This window comes from Pygocentrus nattereri, chromosome 8 (genome assembly GCF_015220715.1).
Source record: "Pygocentrus nattereri isolate fPygNat1 chromosome 8, fPygNat1.pri, whole genome shotgun sequence".
NCBI lineage: Eukaryota > Metazoa > Chordata > Actinopteri > Characiformes > Serrasalmidae > Pygocentrus > Pygocentrus nattereri.
In genome coordinates, this window is record NC_051218.1 from 12,407,791 (window position 1) to 12,426,867 (window position 19,077).

Consider the following 19,077-nt stretch of genomic DNA (forward strand, 5'->3'; position numbering starts at 1 on the left):
AAAGCTCTTAAAATATAACAGCAGTGTTAAAATGTTTAATGCTGTTCAGTGTTCAGGAAATGATTGCATTCTTTTACACTAAAAATGTTTCAGCGTTTATAAACTATCATTTTTCTCAGATGCTCCCTATCATTTTGTACTCACTCGAGTGCGCCCTCTAGCGTTTTAGAAAACCGGAAGACTTTGCAGACTGGTAATTCTCCTCTCTACAAAGTTCTCTAGTAATGCCCGCCATCTGCTGCCCAAAACACACAAATGTGCTCATCCAGAAGTATGTGTTGAAAGTGTGTTTGCTGAATGTTTACATTAAAACAGTGTGTGTTGTGAAGACGTTTAAGTATTTTCACCCCAACAATACTTTTAAAGATTTTTTAATTCGGGTGCTTTTTAAATTTCGTATGGTCTGTATTTTTGATCGATAGTACACTAATATTCAGCTTAACAAACAGCACAAAACTTCTGTTCTACCTCAAGACTGATATCAAAACATAATAATAATAATTCTTAACCTATTAAACACAATCAAGACACCAAGATATAATGCTTTAATTTATTTATTTTTCTCTTTTGCTGGCATTTTTCTGCTGGTCTGTAGTTGTTAGGCATCATGATGGAAGGTGGGGTCTTTGACTTTCGTTGACCTGAGGGTCAGTATAGATGATGATCTCCAGCCTTAAAGTCTTCACTCTGCTGCTATGACTCTCAGCCCATTTCATTGTCCTCCTCCACCTCAGGCAGGCCCGGGGCATTTGTGTTTGAAAAAAGTCCAGGTTGACACCAAGTGTCCCACAGAGCTCTGATATTGTCCTCCTAGATCTCCTTCTCCAGTGCAAGTGGACCACAGGAACTTCTTGCTCAGTTACAGAGGGAGCAACATCAGGTCCATGAGCACTGTCATCATCCTGAGAGGAGGCCTCAATGTGCTCATGTATGTCCTGTTCTTGTTCTTTGCTCTGCACCTCTGTTTGTTGTTCAGTCTGAGTCTCAGCTGTCTCTGCTGGGACGTCCTGTTTGAGCTCAGCGTTCTTCTCATTTTCATGGCTAGGCACTGCCTTCTCACAAGGTTTCAGGACAGCTCCACGTCTCCTCTTTGACACAAGCCTCTGAGATTTTGGACCAACAGATGGGGTCGGCTGAGTGTGTGGATGTTCAGCTTCTTATAAACTGCCCCTGATTAACCTTTCTGCAAGTTCTCTGGGCCAGGTTTCTCATAAACCGGCTCTGATTGGGCCAGGCTTCTCATAAACCGGCTCTGATTGGGCCAGGCTTCTCATAAACCGGATCTGATTGGACCAGGTTTCTCATAAACCAGCTCTGATAAGATACCAGCTGCCCTACCAACCTGAAGATTTCTTACAGATAATGCGTGAGTTTGTTGCGTGTAGAGTATGGGATGACACTGATGAGTCCTAAAAGACAAAAGAAAATCAGCAGATTAGAAATGAAAGGACTGAAGGATACCCCTATGACTGAAGAAGAAGATCACTCCCAACAAGAGCCTTTCATTCAAGAAGAAAAAGGGCAAAAATGATTGCCCAGGAAAAAGCCGAAATACTTTACTGCTCCACGGTCAAAAACTGCAACTGAGACAAATAAAAATGGAGCTCCTTGGTCAGGGAGGGGTAGATTTGAGAGTAAGACAATTCAGCTGACCAATACATACACTGTGGATAACCTCTAAGTATCCATTTGTCGATAAAGAAATTTCCCAAAATTGTAGAGGAACTGGAGTTTCTAAAGAATGAAGACCAGACCAGTAAGATTGTCTTCTTAAAGTCCATTGCCATTTCTCAAACAGGCAGCGGACAGAAGGGAAGATTTTGTGGCTTAGTAACTTTCCAAGATTTGAAGGAAAGAAATACTGGGATTGCTTTGGTTCAGAAGAAGATTTCATATCGTGCCATCTAGTTTACCTCCAAGCAACACACTGGGAGATAACCTGCTCTTCCCAGAGCTGCCCATTGAGAAGAGCATTAAATCTACTTGAAATTTCATAAGTATACTGAATTTTAATAAAATATGTAATATTTTTACATATAAATAATTCTGAAAATTAAAACGATTTCACAATATTTTCTTTTTTTTCTATACCTTCCTACAGTAAAGGCTCTTTAAAACGTGTAAACGTTTCCTACGTTACTCAGATTAAATAAAATTCCTTATCCATAGATGCAATGATTTCATAGCACTGTGGAGTTCAAATGATTCCTGGGCAGAAGATTCCCAAACAGTATTTCAGCGGAAAAAGTAGATTTTTTTTGCACTACTGCTGCAGTTATAAATTACCCTCACAATTCTAAAATGTTAACAGTAGCTCAAATATAAATAAAGGTCATTTATTTATTTACAACAGATTTTGAAAGCAAACTAGTGCTGCACTGAAAACAAAGTGCATTTCAAGGGAGAGGCTGCACCACCACCATATGACCAGTGATCAGGTAAGTGAGGCCCTGCACAAATTTGACTTACTGCCTTAGATCGCCAGTGAAGATGATAAAGTTGACGCCCTTATAACCTTTTCATTTTCGTTGACAGAAATGAAGGGAATGCATTTCTTTCTGGAAATTGTAAGAGACAAAATGAAGCTTAGAGTGTGTTGTCAAAGAATTTAGATTCATGCACCCTTATTAGGCCAAGAATGTTTGTGATTTAAACTCTTACAAGGGTAAACTGTTATTTTTATGATTAGACTGAATAGTGACTCCTATAACTGATTGCTGGCTTAGCACTAACAATACTGATTTATTTACATGTTTGCTTCTGTGTTTGAAACTGGTAAACATGTAAGTTCATTTTTGAAGAAAAGACATTTTATTTTTATCCTTTAAAGGGTAAACTTAAAAGCAATTATACTTTTACTGTTATTTGTATTTTCTTGAATTAATATTGATTTAGGCTTCTTAAAGGGTAACTTCAAATGTTAATATTTATTTTTATTTTTAATATTTATTTTAACTGTTTTATCAGTTATGCCCTTACTATTTATTGATTGAACAACATTTTTACAGCAATATTTATTTAAATCATTTATTCTTTTTTTGTTGTTTATTGGTTTATTTGTTTTTTGTTCACTGGTTTATTTATTTGTTTGTTTGCTTATTGGTAGTTTTTGATTAGCAGAGTGACCTGACCCTGTGTGCAGCACTTTTTTCTAGAAAAGCAGACAAAAATTGTTCATGTCTCGGTGAGATCATCCATCCATCCATTTTCTAAGCCGCTTCTCCGTCAGGGTCGCGGGTCGGTGAGATCAGTGTTTGATAAATAATGGTTCTTTATATAATCTTTTGGCTCTTCCTCATATGTTGCACACTGCATATACCCAACTTAGAGCGTGAGTTAGATTGGAGGGTTATTAGTTTAGATGTTGCCTTTGTTGAAATAATACTCATTTAATAACAGGATGAAATAAAAGGTTTGCCTTGTTCTGTTTGTTTTCAAAAAGCAGATAAACATATGAATAAAAGGAAGCCACAATATACATTTATAAACACAAGTATAAACACATGTACTTGAGAATGGGATTAGGCTACTCTACCCACCTCTGATAATATGCAACGTCTCACACAGGTTAAACTGAACTGGCCTTCACAAGGTCCTTCTCTACTCACCACTGTCATGTAGGCCAATGGCACCACCTAGCGGACATGATCTGTAATAGCAATAACAAAGCTGTACATTTGAATGATTATTGAACAGTTTAAGCACTGCCTTTGTGCTATTGAGGGATGAACTGAGTGTGTCTATATGGTTTAAGATAATAATAATAATAATAATAATAATAATAATAAAAAGACAATGTTGTTGCAATGTTGTAAGTTGGTAATAAACTAATTTTTAAAACTTGGACCAGTACCAATGTTCTTTATAACCAAGTCGTACAGAGGTAATAAAATGTCTTTGGTCCGTTTTTTATTTATTTATTTTTTAAGAACTAGAGTTTGATATTAATACGTCGACGTCACATAAACCATGTATTTACGCGTTACTGTGAAGAAAATGCACATTCCCCAGTCAGTCCTCCATCACACGGCCATATTTGAGGAGGGAGACGCACTGCGCCTTTATCTGCGCCATATTTGTTTGGGGCAGCCGGCTTGGTCAGACTGACCCGTTGACGCGGTGCCAGCTAGATCAGGGTTATCTGGAAGAACAAACAGAGTCTGCTGCGCTTATAAAAAACAAGATTTCGCTGAGCCTCGCTCCTTTCTGCACTGAAGGCTAGGCAGTATGGAAGTCCAGCTGAGCCGCTGTCACCTCGTAATCGCATGCTTTGTCTTGGCTGTGGTGTGCTCGGCTCGGGCTTTAGAAGATGACTTAGACCGGCCACTAATCCCCGGGGCTCCCGGAGCTCCGGTGCGCCTCTCGCTTACGGACCCGGAGCTCATGAAAGCGGTGAAATTTGCCGAGGAGCGATATAATGTAGGATCCAACGGGCTGCACATACGCAGAGTCAGCAAAATAATATCCGCTAGCAAACAGGTGAGGCTTCTTTTGGGTGTTTGGGGGTTTTACGTAATGACAGTACGTTAATTAATTTGTACTCCTTCATTAAAATCAGAAAATCGAATTACCTTACGTTTTAGTACATTTATTGGGACACTGCTGGTAATTCCGGCTCATATTTATCGCGGTAAATCGTTAGGTCTGTGGCTTTTTCCCGATGTAAACAAGGCACAGATTTCGAGCGCTGCTCTGGGCCTGTGCGTTAGCGTTCACTGCCACAACATCTTCACGGACTTTCATGCTGCGTCCAGTTTGCGCAGTACATGCTCGTTTAACTGGCAGTGAGGCCCAGCTGCTTCGCTTTGAGCTCTCTCCCAAAATCTAAACATGTTTAAAGAAAATTAGTCGATTTTGTTTCTGCCTAATTAGATCATTACAGTGTGGAACAACACAGTTCGGAGTGGTTTGATGTTAAATATGAAATGTGCTGTTTTGGAGAAACGACGAGTCAGAAATGTTCACAGAGGTGGTGAAAGGAACCAAACGTCTGAAGCATTTAATGCCTCTAAAAGCTACTTTACAGAAAGTGGTTAATAACACGCAATCTGAGGCCTTTCTTTACTATAGTTTTTAAATAAAATGTCGCCCCAAGACAGTTTTTTTAATCAGTTGATAGCACATACAGTGCGTTGTAAAACAAAAAAGACCCAAAATGAAGCTTATACTTTGGATTTACCACTATATTCACCATCATCAACATAACAAAGACTCATAACAACACACATCAAAACATCCTGAATGATGTTATTTACATCTCAACCATTGAAATATACAGAAATGTATAAAACATCAGAGGTTCACATCCAACGCTGTGGTGATGTTCAAGCTTTCAGTACCACAGTAGCATCCAATTCAACAGTACGTCCCTCTGGAATCAGATAATGTATCATTATTGTTGTCTTCCTGTTCTGTGTGAATGTATTTTGAACAGCTGGTGAAGGGAGTGCGATACAGCATCACAGTAGAGATTGGGCGAACTCAGTGCAAGAAGTCTGAAGTTCTGGACATTTCTGAGGCCTGTGAGTTCTTCCCAGAGTCACACAAACAGAAGGTGGGTATCATGGTCTTCAGAACCAGTTGATTAAATGGGATAAATTGTAATGAGGGCATATGGACACTAGGGGTGGTCAATGTAACTATATTTTATCCTTATCCTGATACATTACGCCTCAATATGGCTTTCCGAACATATAGTAGATATCATCAATGTTTAAAGAACATTCACCTACTGCATGTTTCATTACAAGGAGAGCATAACTAGTCCTGTTTAATTTAATTTAATACAACGAAGCATGTGAAACACTGGTCAGAAAACACTGTTTTTAGTTTTTTATTTTTTTTAAGATAGCACTAGTGGTTCTGATTTGTTTCAGTTCCATCTTATCTTGTAATCTTTTCATTAAGTTATTAATGTTAAGATTTATTATTCAGTAACTATTATTATTATATTATTATGATTATTATTATAGTATTATTTGGTAACTGTTATGAAGTCTAAGTTATATAGTCATGATAGTAGGAATTGAAATATGGTACATACAGGCATTTATACTTGAGGCAATAGTTTTCAAACTGGTCCTCAGGGACCCTGGAACAGTACATTTCTGCTCTATCCCAAAGTGACTGGAGTGGGCTAGAACAAAAATGTGGACTGTCTGGGGGTCCATGAGGATGGTTTTTTGAACCACTGGTTTGAGTTAAAGTTATACTGGAAAATAAAAAAATGTCTGTATAAATGAGTTATAGGTATATCCTAACAGTAAATAATTAATCGTATGAAAGAGAGTGAAATTTGTAATGTTCAGTAATGGGGTTGTGCATTTTGCCCCCTGTTCTCTCTAAGCGAGACACGCAGTTCTTATTTAACTGTTGAAGCCTGTAAACTCTCACCCATAACAAACATTACACAATCTCATGTAGCTGTGTAGGTTGCCATTATTGATTGCACAGCTGGTTGCAAAGCTGTAATTAAAATGTGCTATTCTTTGTTTGTCTTTAAACGGCCTTGACAGAGGCCAGAATCCTTGCACGTCCCCGCACTCATCATGTGGCACAGTAACTTGTGATGAATATTTTAGGCTCATGACTCTCCAGTGCATAATCCCACAAGTTCTGTTTCTGTTTCATGTGATTTGAGTCATTTGAATTTCAAGTGTACAGTAGGGCTATAATTTAAAAAGAGATTTTTTTAATTATTTCTCTCTTTCTCAGACGGAGGTATGTTTGTTTGAGGTTTGGGACATTCCCTGGCAGAACAAGTCCACTCTGCTCAAACAGAAATGCCAGCCTGCAGGTCAGTGCTCTCCCAGAACACACATACAGGGTATGAACCCTTTAAGGCAGCCACAAAAATGAGGCTGCCTTATGTGTGATTTTTCTAAAGTCATAGAAGTAGCATTACTGATTTGGACAAAAAGCACACTAAAATACGATGTGCATGTGCTGCTCCGAGTTGCCCTGGATAGCCTAAGATGATGTAAAAGTCAGAGGTGTTGCGTCAAATTTTGTGGGAATTTTTCATGCCACATCTTACATCTTTATATATTAATGTCACATGCATAGACTCAAAAAGCCGGTTTGACTTGATGATTAGGTCTCAAACACAAAATCAACGCTGTACTAATGAAGACGTGACAATAGTAGATAATTCGCTTACATCCTTGGAAGACACATTTTTCACCCAGTTTTGACCAAAGTCTCTTTGAATTCTCTTTCAACATGCTCACAGTTTTACCAGAGAGGTCCCCAAGTCTTGCATAGTATAGCTTTTATCCGCTCTCCTCTGTTAATATGATTTCTTAATGAGATTATCAGGTTTATATAAACTAAAACCAAACAATAATGAGCTCTTTCCAATCTGACCTGTGCTGTGAAAAAGGTCATGTCCTCAAACACATCACAATGTATTCGACAATAAAGGAAACCTTGTACATCTTTTATACAGTGATAGAAAACATGGTAGAACACAGAAAATGACTGTTCTATATGCTGATGCATTTCACTTGGCGAGCGTAGACATGTATGTGCTGTAACTCCTCAGACTACAGATTCAAACATGGTAAAGGGGTCAAGGTCAAATTCTCAGAATGGATCTCCAACGAGGCACTTGGTTCAATAGGGTTAAATGATAAAACAGTGTAAAGTAGGGTGCACAACAGCACACAGTACTACAATTCCACACTGGATAACACTTGATGCAAAGGTTACTTCATTTCTGCATGAGTGAAATATGAAATATACTCAGTTGTATTGATGAGTCAAGTAAAATTTTCTTTAGACTTTTTATGAAATATTTACTTGATTCAAACTAATAATAAGACCAGACACAAAGGCTCTATACTCCAAGCTGCAGGTAGTGATTATTAGTTGACCCTGTATACCACCTGACTGGTATCTGCTTCATTTCTCAGTTCCAAAGGAGACCCCAAAGATTGTGCGCATTCCTCTATCGAAAGACAAGCCCACCAAGGTAAAGTATACTTCAGCATGGATATATATGTAACAACAAATGCTTATGCAGCTAATGTGTTTCTCAGCTATACTCTGTAACACTGTTACATCGGTCTTCTTTAGGAATCTTTGGAGCTTCTGACAATGTTCAAGGACTTCATGGTCAAATACAATCGGACATATAGCTCTCAGGAAGGTGATGGACGTTAATACTGTTTTAATTCTACACTTATTGTGTTCACTCCTTTAATCTAGTCACAAAACATATGATCCAGCTTTAGAGTCATGGTAATACTGTACATGTTAATTCAAAATGAAAACTGACATTTAGTAGGGTAGTTGTGTGAAATGCAATTTTGTGAAGACCAGCCAAGACATGTTTGGAGTCCCAAATTGTGCTAGAGATGCTAACAAACACTTGAACTCAGTAGTCACCCAAATAGCCCAAATAGTTTATGCACAAATGCATCAAAAAAAAAACCCTTGACCCACTGAACTGCTTGAGTTTAGGACCAAGTATTACTGTGAACTATAAAATTTAACAAAACTTCACTGCTAGAGGCAGCCATTTCAACACTCAGGCTGATATTCACAAAGCATATATTAATAAGAGGACTGGGTCAGACTCAGTATGTATGATGGTCATTATTACAAAAATTGATTTTAGGTCTGCACTCATGCTGCTGAGGTGTTTTTTTTTTTTTTTTAATACAGACCCTGTTTTAAAAGACTGCCCAAAGCATTTAGCTGCATGATGAGGTTTTGTAGTTTACTGTATGTCATACTGTGTTCTGACACACATCAACTGTATGACCTCAGTTAGGAATCTGGGTGCGGATTGATAGAAGTTTCGGGGATGCGTTAGTGTAGAAATTTTTGGGTGACAATTGAATTCGTATTTTTTTTAGCAATGTAACTTCAATTCTGCAATAATGAAGCAAAATTTGGACCTTAGACATGTTTTGGCTGATTGACTACATCTGGGGTAAGTGGAAAACTATTCCTTTACGTAACCATTCCTTTACTTAAGTCCTAAAATGACTTTTTGAACCATGCAGAGGCTGAGAAGAGGCTGCATATTTTCCAGAAGAATCTAAAAACAGCAGAAACCCTGCAATCTCTGGACCAGGGCACAGCTGAGTATGGTGTTACCAAGTTCAGTGACCTCACAGGTGTGTGTTTGTGTGTGTGGGTGTGTGTGTCTGTATTGACCCATAGATTGTTTCATTTAGTTGATTTCTAATGATAAATCACAAGACACCTGTACTTTTGTAGAAAATTAACTGTGCATATAAGCACTGTTAATATTTGTGCGCTCTCTTTGGAGGAAAAACAAAGTGAAGAACCACTTTTAAAAGAGGTTTTAACAGATGAATCTCCACATAAAGTATGAACTGCCATTTAAAGCTTTTACAAATACGAATGAAAGTTCTTTTTCCTAGAACTGTGTGTCCAAACCAAGAACCATTTAGGAATCTTTATTTTTAAGTGTGTATATTAAGAACTGTTATGTTATAAGAATGTTCAAAACTTGTTGCCCAATAAATTGTCACTTGTTTTAAAGGGCCTCTTCTATGGGGCTTCTTTGCAGCCCTGCATTGTGCCTCAATCAAAAAGCTAAAGTCCAAGCCAAAACACTCTTTAGCACTTCGGTGTGATTTTGTCGGACTAAACTGCAGGAGGCTGAATAAGAGCTTGTATATAAATTGTTTCATTTTTCAAGACATCACAGAAAAACTCATTGAAAAGGGGCGGTTTTTGCTGCTTAGTTTCCATGTATTGGCTTTATAGACTGAGGAGAGAATATGTTTTGAAACCGCGTTTACATACTTTATCTCTTTTATTCTAAAAAAGGACAATTTGGTTTTTATGATGTGTGTCCTTTAATTAGAATTCCTCTTACATTTTAAGCACAATTTAGTCAATTTCTATATGCATGCAGTTCATATTCTAAACTCTCTCTGTGTCTGCCTCTCTCTCTCTTGCTGTCCCTTTAGAGGACGAGTTTAGAATGATGTACCTGAACCCCATGCTGAGCCAGTGGAGCCTGCAGAAAAAGATGAAGCCTGCGGCCCCAGCCAGCAAGGCAGCCCCAGAGAGCTGGGACTGGAGAGAGCATGGAGCCGTCAGCCCTGTCAAGAACCAGGTCAGGAACATGAATCAACCTGAGGGATTCATTTGTACTGGATGGAGCAGTGGAGACAAAAGTTTGAATTATGAATCAGCTGATGAATCACTTGGTACCTAGATTTAAATAAATGAGTCCATAGCCATGTCATAATTTGCCGCTACTCTACCCCGGTGGCTCCTACAGTGGAAATGTGGCTCACATCTATACTTCATTAAAAATAGAGTATGCATTAATCACTTATTGGGTTGAGTCAAATCTAAGACTGACAAAAGTAAATGATGTGTGTGTTTCAGGGGATGTGTGGCTCCTGCTGGGCATTCTCTGTCACTGGAAACATTGAAGGCCAGTGGTTCAAAAAAACTGGACAACTGCTGTCGCTCTCAGAGCAAGGTGGGCAGCATAAATAAGAAGGCTTATTGAAATAAGTCTGTAAAACAGCCTTTTCTCTTCATTTGTGTTATTATTTGTTTCACCTGTATAGTATAGGTTGTGCTGTAGTTATTTACATATGTTTCTCTTTGTTACAGAGCTGGTGGACTGCGATAAGCTGGACCAAGCTTGTGGAGGTGGACTTCCATCCAATGCCTATGAAGCTATTGAAACCCTTGGTAAGAAATTGACTAAAGGAAATGGGACACAATTGTGTTCTTTCTCTCTCTCTCTCTCTCTCTCTCTCTCTCTCTCTCTCTCTCAACTGCAACAAGTTACATCGTTGAAACAAGCATACCTAACTTCACATGTAGAGGCTTAACTATGGCAAAATCTTAAGGAAAGTAAATCAGCAGGCTAATAAAAGAATATGGAGAGCGAGAGAGAGGGACTGGTGGGAGGTGAGATCACCCGCAGGTGTCTTTCCCCATTTAACAATGACTCGATCAAAGCAGTTATTGCCTTCATTTCAAATTACATGTAAATTAGACATTCTACATATACTAATGATTAATCATAACAAATAAAAACAATTGTAATGCAGAATTGGATTGGTTCAGAAGCATCACTGCACACTGAGTTAGTGTGAAGCTACACTATGCTTCTGTTGAATTGGACAGCTAAAAGGGGCACATCTGAAAACATCAACATGAGTCCTTAAATCTAGTGAAGCCTCTGAAAAGAAGTAATGGGAAAATATGGATGACTTTTAGTCATCTGGCCTGCATACAACTTTACGCCATGTAGAACAGGTATGCATAGGTCACACAGAGAAGTCACCAGTATGTCACTCAGACAGTTTGTTGTCTTGCAAGTCCTTTAGCGGGAACACTCTGAACATCACGGCTCCTAAGACACACAAAACATTCTTCGAGGTCTGATGGATGGTCATCATGACACAACAGTACAGCAAAGACATCTGTGGTCCGAGCCCTGAAACAAGAAAAGGATAGAATAGACTTAACTTGCTTATGACTAAAAGATTATTAGGTGTGCCTGAATTTATTACTAAATTTAAGATTACTACAATATTTGAATTTGCATAAAAGGAAAGGGTAGTTTAGTGAGGCGAATCTCTAGGTACTCCCTTCAGTTCCCTTTGTAGTCTTAATTCTAAGAAGAGTGTTTTGATAATAACATAAATAAATCTGTTTTGATGCCTTTGCAGGAGGTCTTGAGACAGAGACAGACTACAGCTACACTGGACACAAGCAGAGGTGTGGCTTCTCCACTGGGAAAGTGGTGGCTTACATCAACAGCTCAGTAGAACTGCCCAAGGAGGAGAATGGTAAGAGAGAGAGAGCGAGAGGCAGTGAGACAGTGTGAGAGGCAGTGAGACAGTGTGGGAGAGAGAGAGAGACATTGAGAGAGAGAAACAGAGAGAACTGTAGGACTGGCACTGTCGATCACATTAGTAATCAAGTAATCAGCTGATTGTTTTTACAATTAATTGAATAATCTGAGTTTTAAGAAAATCTAAAGAATAAGAATGGACATAACTTAAGAAGAACAAACCATGCAAAGCCAGGCAAAGATACTAAAAAAATTTAGAAAAATGATAAACTATACAAAGCATAGGAAGTCTATACAAAAGCTAAATTAAAAATAAAAAATAACATTATGTGGCAAAAAATGTAATCACTGTTTAACATAGCAGACATACAGACTGACTGTAAGTGTGAAAGCCCTTTATTTGGAGCAGACCAATACTCAAAATCCATACAGGCAGGGGTCAAATCAGGCAGGCCATTTCAGAGACATATCTCTGATCAAAAAAACAGACAAACAGTGGTCAAAATACAGGAACAAACCCAGGGAAAACTGACTAGGTTAGACTTCACAATGAACAAGTCAAACAAAGGGGTCTGTATGTGATTCTTACATGTACAAGAAATGAGCTGCAAGTGTGTGTAGAGATGGTGAGTCAGTGGAGCATGGTAGTGCCCAACCCAGAGGGGGGGACATTGTGACACATTATGTGTTCACCATGAACTTAATAAGTTCAATCAACTAATTGTGACAGCCCTATAAATGTGCACTGTGTGTCTGTTAGTCTGCAGTCCCCCTACTGCTGAGATTTCCTTGGAAATTTTGCACTAATCACCAACAACTGAAATCAATGCAAGATTGCCATTATGATTAGATTCCCGAAAAGACAGTTGCCCATAGCGTAGGACTGTATGAAGGCTTATATGGCACGAGCTCATATGAGTCTTTATACAGTTCTGATTAGGGCTGCCCATATTGATTATATGACGTATCAATTAATATACCATTTATTTTGCTGATTCTGTGAGAAATCAGTTTTTTAAAGCCAAGCAACACAAATTAGCATAACCGAACAATAACAAACCATTCATAGCTTTTAAATATTTCAATGGAAAAAAATGCCTTTTTCTTACTGTAAGAGGCAGTCTAGGTGATTTTATGTCATGAGATTAATTTGCATTATTCTACGAAGTGATGGGTGAGGCTACAAGTAGTCATGGAATCTGATCGGGCAGATATCCTAGTCTAAATAACAACGAGTCTAATAGCACTGAGTGTGATGTCTAAAGTGTAACAATAGTAAGTGTATTTTACCCAGTTGCCTAACATTTTTAGTGATATTTATTGACTTTCAGTACAGAACAAGAGTAACTCCAGTAATCTGAAATCTAATGTCTTATGTCTCTTATGATCTGTGTTCAGATATTGCTGCGTGGCTGGTTGAGAATGGCCCTGTGTCTGCTGCCCTCAATGCTTTTGCCATGCAGGTAATCAGGAACTCCTAAAGGTCCTCACTTCTCCATGTCATTCTATGAGCACAAACACTTTAAATTAGATGTTAAATGTACTTATTCATATAATATCAGATAGGTAAAATTATATTGCCATGGTTGTATGCAAAAGTTGGAACAGCCCTAGTCAAATAACATGTTTTTGTTTATTTTCTAATTAAAAATAAGTTAACACATCCTCCACAGGGACCAAACTTAAACAGGACAAATTTTAAACATTCTTCTGTAGAAATTCTGTTTATCTGCTGAATTGAACATACTGGGGGAAGAAATAAAACAAAATGTGACTTGTGCAAATGTTATGGCACATTTCTTTTTCCAATATCTTAAATTCACCAGATAAGCCAAAATTTAGCAAAAGTTTTACAAAAACTTTTATATGTATTTTTTTCATATTGTCAGCAAATAAACAGTAATGGTGCATTAAAATGTACAGAAATGTGTTTGATGTGTCTGATGTTTGAGCATTTTGTCACTTAGAAAATTAATTAAACGTAATTTAACCAAGGGTGTTTTGCATATAACTAGTGCTGACCAGTGTTACCGTAGCCAGAGTTTCAGGATCATGAAATGTAGTGCATTTCCATCTAATAGACATAAACTATGTCCAGAAAAGTGTCCATTTTCTAAATATCACATTTTACAGTCTGGATCAAAGTCTGTTTGAAGTTTACTCAGTACACTCCCTTCTCTCTGTGGCCATGTTATGCTTTTGGATTTTGGCCTTGGGACATAAATCCTGAAATTCTGTTATTTCATTGGCTGTTCCAGGGATTAAATTTTATCAAAAAGCCAACATTTAGTTGGACGACTTTGGAAAAAGTACTGCTTCTCATGACTATTTATTCATAAAAGATAATAGAATCTTCTGTCTTACTCTTTTGACCGTGTCTGTCTATGCCTCTGTACCTCTGTGCCTCTGCAGTTCTACAGAAAAGGAATCTCTCACCCTCTGAAGATCTTCTGCAACCCCTGGATGATTGATCACGCAGTGCTGCTTGTTGGATATGGAGAACGTGAGGGTTATTCTATTTTGCTAAAGTCAACATATGAAAAAAAGTGAAAAAATTCAACACACCCTCTAAAGAGAACACACGTTTAAACATTTTATTGCACATTCACTGTTTAATTGTTAAATTTAAATATTGCAGAAATATAAAGGGTAAAATGTGGCCTTGTGAAAAAACATGGCACATTTTTATATTATTATATTATATGTATTATATTTCATATTTTATTTTTTTCCAATATGTTAATAAATAGACGTTTTGTAGTACAGTGTACAAAAAATGCCCTAAGTTTGTGATAACCTGCTTTTACATATAATGTTATAACCTTTTTATCCATGCTTTAATAAAGTTCCAATTAATGTGTTTGATCCATCACATTACATGACAGTTCTACTTGGTGCACATAGTATATGATACCAAATAATAACAGTGTTCATGTTCTTCTGAGATGTTACTTCTACATGGAAAAAAAATAAAATTTTAAAGAAAGACTGAGATATTTCAATAGATGGACGTATATTTGTGGGTAGCTTCCAGTTTGGAGATTCGTCCTGATTAGTACTTGTTTCAGTGGGCCTTTAAAATATTATACAGTAATTCAAATGGGTAATGTTTAGGTTTTCTTATCTCAGGACTTTAGGAGACTGAAACAAACTGCAACTTTGTACATCTGTCAAAAACTCACATTTTCATAGCTGTGGGATGTTCAAACATGCAGGCTTCTTGCCAAACATGATTTGTGTTGTAACTGTGATTACGGTTCCGGGGGATCTTCGGCTGTCTTGTAGGGTTTTCCCAATGCGTAAACTGTTAAAAGGTGATCCGTGACCTGTTTCTCGCAGTTGTCTTGTTGTTTTCTCATCTGTGCCACAGATATTAGTAAACAATAACCTGTCTGGTATATTAAAGTACATTATTAAAGCTTTTTTAATGTTAAATTTCTCTGTACTTCTACACAGGCAATGGCATTCCATTCTGGACTATTAAGAACAGCTGGGGAGAAGATTATGGTGAGCAGGTGAGTCGGGCCTGTCCAGTCTTGATTCAAACATACAGTGGGTTGCAAAAGTATTCATACCCCTTGAACTTTTCCATATTTTGTCACATTACAACCACAAACATAAATATATTTCACTGGAATTTAATGTGAAAGACCAACACAAAGTGGTATACAATTGTGAAGTGGAAAGAAAATTATACATGAATCAAAACATTTTTTACAAATAAAAAACTAATAAGTGCGACGTGCAAAAGTATTCAGCCCCCTTTTCCCTGAGTGCAACCAATTGCATTCAGAAGTTGCCTGATGACTGCTAATGACTCAAAAGGGTCCACCTGTGTGTAATCTAATCTCAGTACAAATACAGCTGCTCCGTGACGGCCTCAGATGTTGGTTAAGAGAATATTGGGGAGCAAACAGCATCATGAAGTCCAAAGAACACACCAGACAGGTTAGGAATATGGTTTTGGAGAAGTTTAAAGCAGGCTTAGGTTATAAAAAGATTTCCCAAGCTTTGAACATCTCACGGAGCACTGTTCAATCCATCATCCGGAAATGGAAAGAGTATGGCACCACAGTAAACCTGCCAAGACAAGGCCGTCCACCTAAACTTACAGGCCGAACAAGGAGATCACTGATCAGAGAGGCAGCCAAGAGGTCCATGGTGACTCTGGATGAAATGCAGAGAGCCACAGCTCAGGTGGGGGAAACTGTCCACAGGACAACAATTAGTCGTGCACTACACAAATGTGGTCTTTATGGAAGAGTGGCAAGGAGAAAGCCATTGTTAAAAGAAAACCATAAGAAGTCCCGTTTGCAGTTTGCCAGAAGCCATGTTGAGGACACAGCAAACATGTGGAAGAAGGTGCTTTGGTCAGACGAGACCAAAATAGAACTTTTTGGCCACAATGCAAAACGCTATGCGTGGCGGAGAAATAACACTGCACATCACTCTGAAAACACCATCCCCACTGTCAAATATGGTGGTGGCAGCATCATGCTCTGGGGGTGCTTCTCTTCAGCAGGGACCGGGAAGTTGGTCAAAGTTGATGGGAAGATGGATGGAGCCAAATACAGGGCAATCTTGGAAGAAAACCTGTTGGAGTCAGCAAAAGATTTGAGACTGGGGCGGAGGTTTACCTTCCAGCAGGACAACGACCCTAAACATAAAGCCAGAGCTACAATGGAGTGGTTTAAAAAAAAGAATATTCATGTGTTAGAATGGCCCAGTCAGAGTCCAGACCTAAACCCAATTGAGAATTTGTGGCAAGATCTCAAAACTGCTGTTCACAAACGCTCTCCATCCAATCTGACTGAGCTTGAGCTGTTTTGCAAGGAGGAATGGGCAAGAATTTCAGTCACTAGATGTGCAAAGCTGGTGGAGACATACCCTAAAAGACTTGCAGCTGTAATTGCAGCAAAAGGTGGCTTCACAAAGTATTGACTCAGGGGGGCTGAATACTTTTGCACGTCGCACTTATTAGTTTTTTATTTGTAAAAAATGTTTTGATTCATGTATAATTTTCTTTCCACTTCACAATTGTATACCACTTTGTGTTGGTCTTTCACATTAAATTCCAGTGAAATATATTTATGTTTGTGGTTGTAATGTGACAAAATATGGAAAAGTTCAAGGGGTATGAATACTTTTGCAACCCACTGTATATGGCTCTACTGTTGTACTGGTGTACTGCTGTACTGGTGAATGCTTGATCAGTGTGGTCTGTGGTTAAATAACGCAAGACAACTTTTTCTTCTTTAATATTTGTTCAAAGGAAATACAAATAACAACTTTTGTTTGTTTCCTCTGTTTTTCCTCAGGGTTACTACTACTTATACAGAGGATCCGGACTGTGCGGAATTAACAAGATGTGTTCATCCGCACTAGTTAACTAGGAGTGAGCGCACACAAACACATCAGGAACATGGTCATTCTACACAAAGACAGTACTTTTATTTCAGTGGGTATCTGTGACCTTACACACACTTACAGACACACAAAAACAAACCATTCATATGTAATAAGCGTCATCAGGGTGTTGTTCTTACGAGCTCAAGCTGTGACTTGTAAAGTATTCATCTCTAGGGCATGCTATAGTAGGAGGATTACCAGTCCTCTTTTCAGTTCAAAAAAGTGTCAATAGGTATTTTCACACAGGCGATTTCAAACCTGGCTGACTCGCCCAGACTGAAATTGTCCTTTCCGACCATGCCAGTATAGCAAGTCCTCACCCTCCTGCTTTTGTTAAGCTAATATCAGATATACAGCATTCTAGGCTCTGTAATGTGGGGAAAAATCATTTTTTAATGCTAAGTACTCACAACTCCTGATCTTAGATCAATTTAGGGCTGTCAGTGTCGATTATGTTAGTAAACAAGTAAACTACTGATTATTTTGATGAACAATTCAGGAAAATAACAATAATAAAAAATGCAAAATGCAGATTCCAGAATGATTAATTGGACAAAGATTAACAAGACTAGACAGTGTAAAATTACTGTGTAACAAAAATATGCATATACATTGGTACAACTCTTGAGTCACTAGGTCAGTTTAAAACATTCATGATCATCATACAAAATATATTGTACTCAATGAGTAATCAGTGTTTAATTGGTTAATCCTGACAGCTCTAGATTAGTTGTGATTTTTTTTCCATCATGGACTGGTGATTTAGGTGTGGGAGGCAGGTCTTAGAACAACACTAAAATGTACCTGTCTGTACATCTGTACCTGTTCTTTTTTTTTTTTTTTTTGCAGAAAGCATATGTGCTGAGAGGTAGTTGATTGTTTTAAATAGGGGACCAGCAGATACCAAGTGGCAAAGAGTGATGCAGTATCATTACCTCGTATAACCTCATTTCCGTTAATGCATACCATGCAACACACTTAACTACATTAAGTCAGTTACTGTGACAAGTAGCTTCAGATAATTAGATTAGTTTTTTGGCTTGGTGTTTTATCATGTTATTATATTAATTGTGTGGACTAACCTTTAAACTAATATATAAATAATATTTTCAGGAAGGAATGCTGTGACATAGTTATTTGATCTGGGTTTTATGAAGAAAGCGCTGGGTGAAGTAAATTTCCGTTTTTGTTGTGTCATAACTGGATGCATTGGACTGCGTAGTGCTACTGATTCTGGGAGCTGCTCAGCAGATACTTGTGATTGATAAATGCTTTTTAATTTTGTCAGTAATTAATAATTATTAATATCTGTGGTTTTCAGTACATTGATATATTCCTGTGCTCCACATGTATTCTGATCATTTTAATTGATAATATAACATATTATCAATTAATATTACATTATCAATTTTATATTACATTGATAATATAACAATGTAATATAAAACATTTAAGGTATGGGCTGAATGTTATAGATGAGTGCATTTGCTGGATTTTTTCATGATAACATAATTGAAGATCAATCAGGGACATCTAAACTGCACATAAAACATATATGTTCAAGACCACACAATAAATTATAATTTATCAAATCATGTATGTTTGATGCATGGTACTCAGAAATGTTCTGAATGTGCTGAATAAAGTCCTAAACTTCCTTAATGATTGCGCTGTAGTTGTCATTTTTTGTCTATACTGTCATAGTACACCTCTCCACATTTACATTTAAAGGGAATTGCATGAGTTTTTCAAAACATCTGCAAAGTTCAAATATTAAGATGTAAACAAAGTTATTCCGAGTGGTCTGATGCAAAATACGCAGTTAAAGAGAAACTTACTGAGTCAGAATTGTTCACTGTGGT

The 19,077-nt window shown here is 37.7% G+C and overlaps 1 protein-coding gene and 1 long non-coding RNA gene across 3 annotated transcripts; one reads left to right on the forward strand and one right to left on the reverse strand.

Moving 5' to 3' along the window:
- Positions 1-536: 536 nt before the first annotated feature.
- On the reverse strand, positions 537-4,015 carry LOC108442601. Of its 2 annotated transcripts, none has more exons than XR_001859058.2 (2): positions 3,540-4,015; positions 537-1,409 (listed from the first exon to the last, which is right to left on the reverse strand). It is a non-coding gene; the product is annotated as an uncharacterized LOC108442601 (long non-coding RNA). The 2 variants fall into 2 exon arrangements; XR_005130592.1 differs by having other exon boundaries at positions 2,470-4,015.
- A 71-nt stretch (positions 4,016-4,086) lies between these two features.
- On the forward strand, positions 4,087-18,880 carry ctsf (cathepsin F). Its single transcript, XM_017722727.2, has 14 exons — positions 4,087-4,479; positions 5,435-5,554; positions 6,715-6,796; positions 7,914-7,972; positions 8,077-8,149; positions 9,012-9,125; positions 9,951-10,099; positions 10,378-10,474; positions 10,612-10,692; positions 11,682-11,801; positions 13,205-13,269; positions 14,219-14,309; positions 15,263-15,321; positions 17,125-18,880. The coding sequence occupies exons 1-14, from the start codon at positions 4,228-4,230 to the stop codon at positions 17,197-17,199; spliced, it is 1,437 nt and encodes a 478-aa protein (XP_017578216.1). The 5' UTR covers positions 4,087-4,227; the 3' UTR covers positions 17,200-18,880.
- Positions 18,881-19,077: the final 197 nt, after the last annotated feature.

Bases quoted from the DNA above. Each gene is read 5' to 3' on its own strand.
- ctsf (XM_017722727.2), top strand. From the start codon at position 4,228: ATGGAAGTCCAGCTGAGCCGCTGTCACCTCGTAATCGCATGCTTTGTC. The intron at 11,802-13,204 runs GTAAGAGAGAGA...ATCTGTGTTCAG, and splicing joins ACTGCCCAAGGAGGAGAATG to ATATTGCTGCGTGGCTGGTT. The intron at 13,270-14,218 runs GTAATCAGGAAC...GTGCCTCTGCAG, and splicing joins TCAATGCTTTTGCCATGCAG to TTCTACAGAAAAGGAATCTC.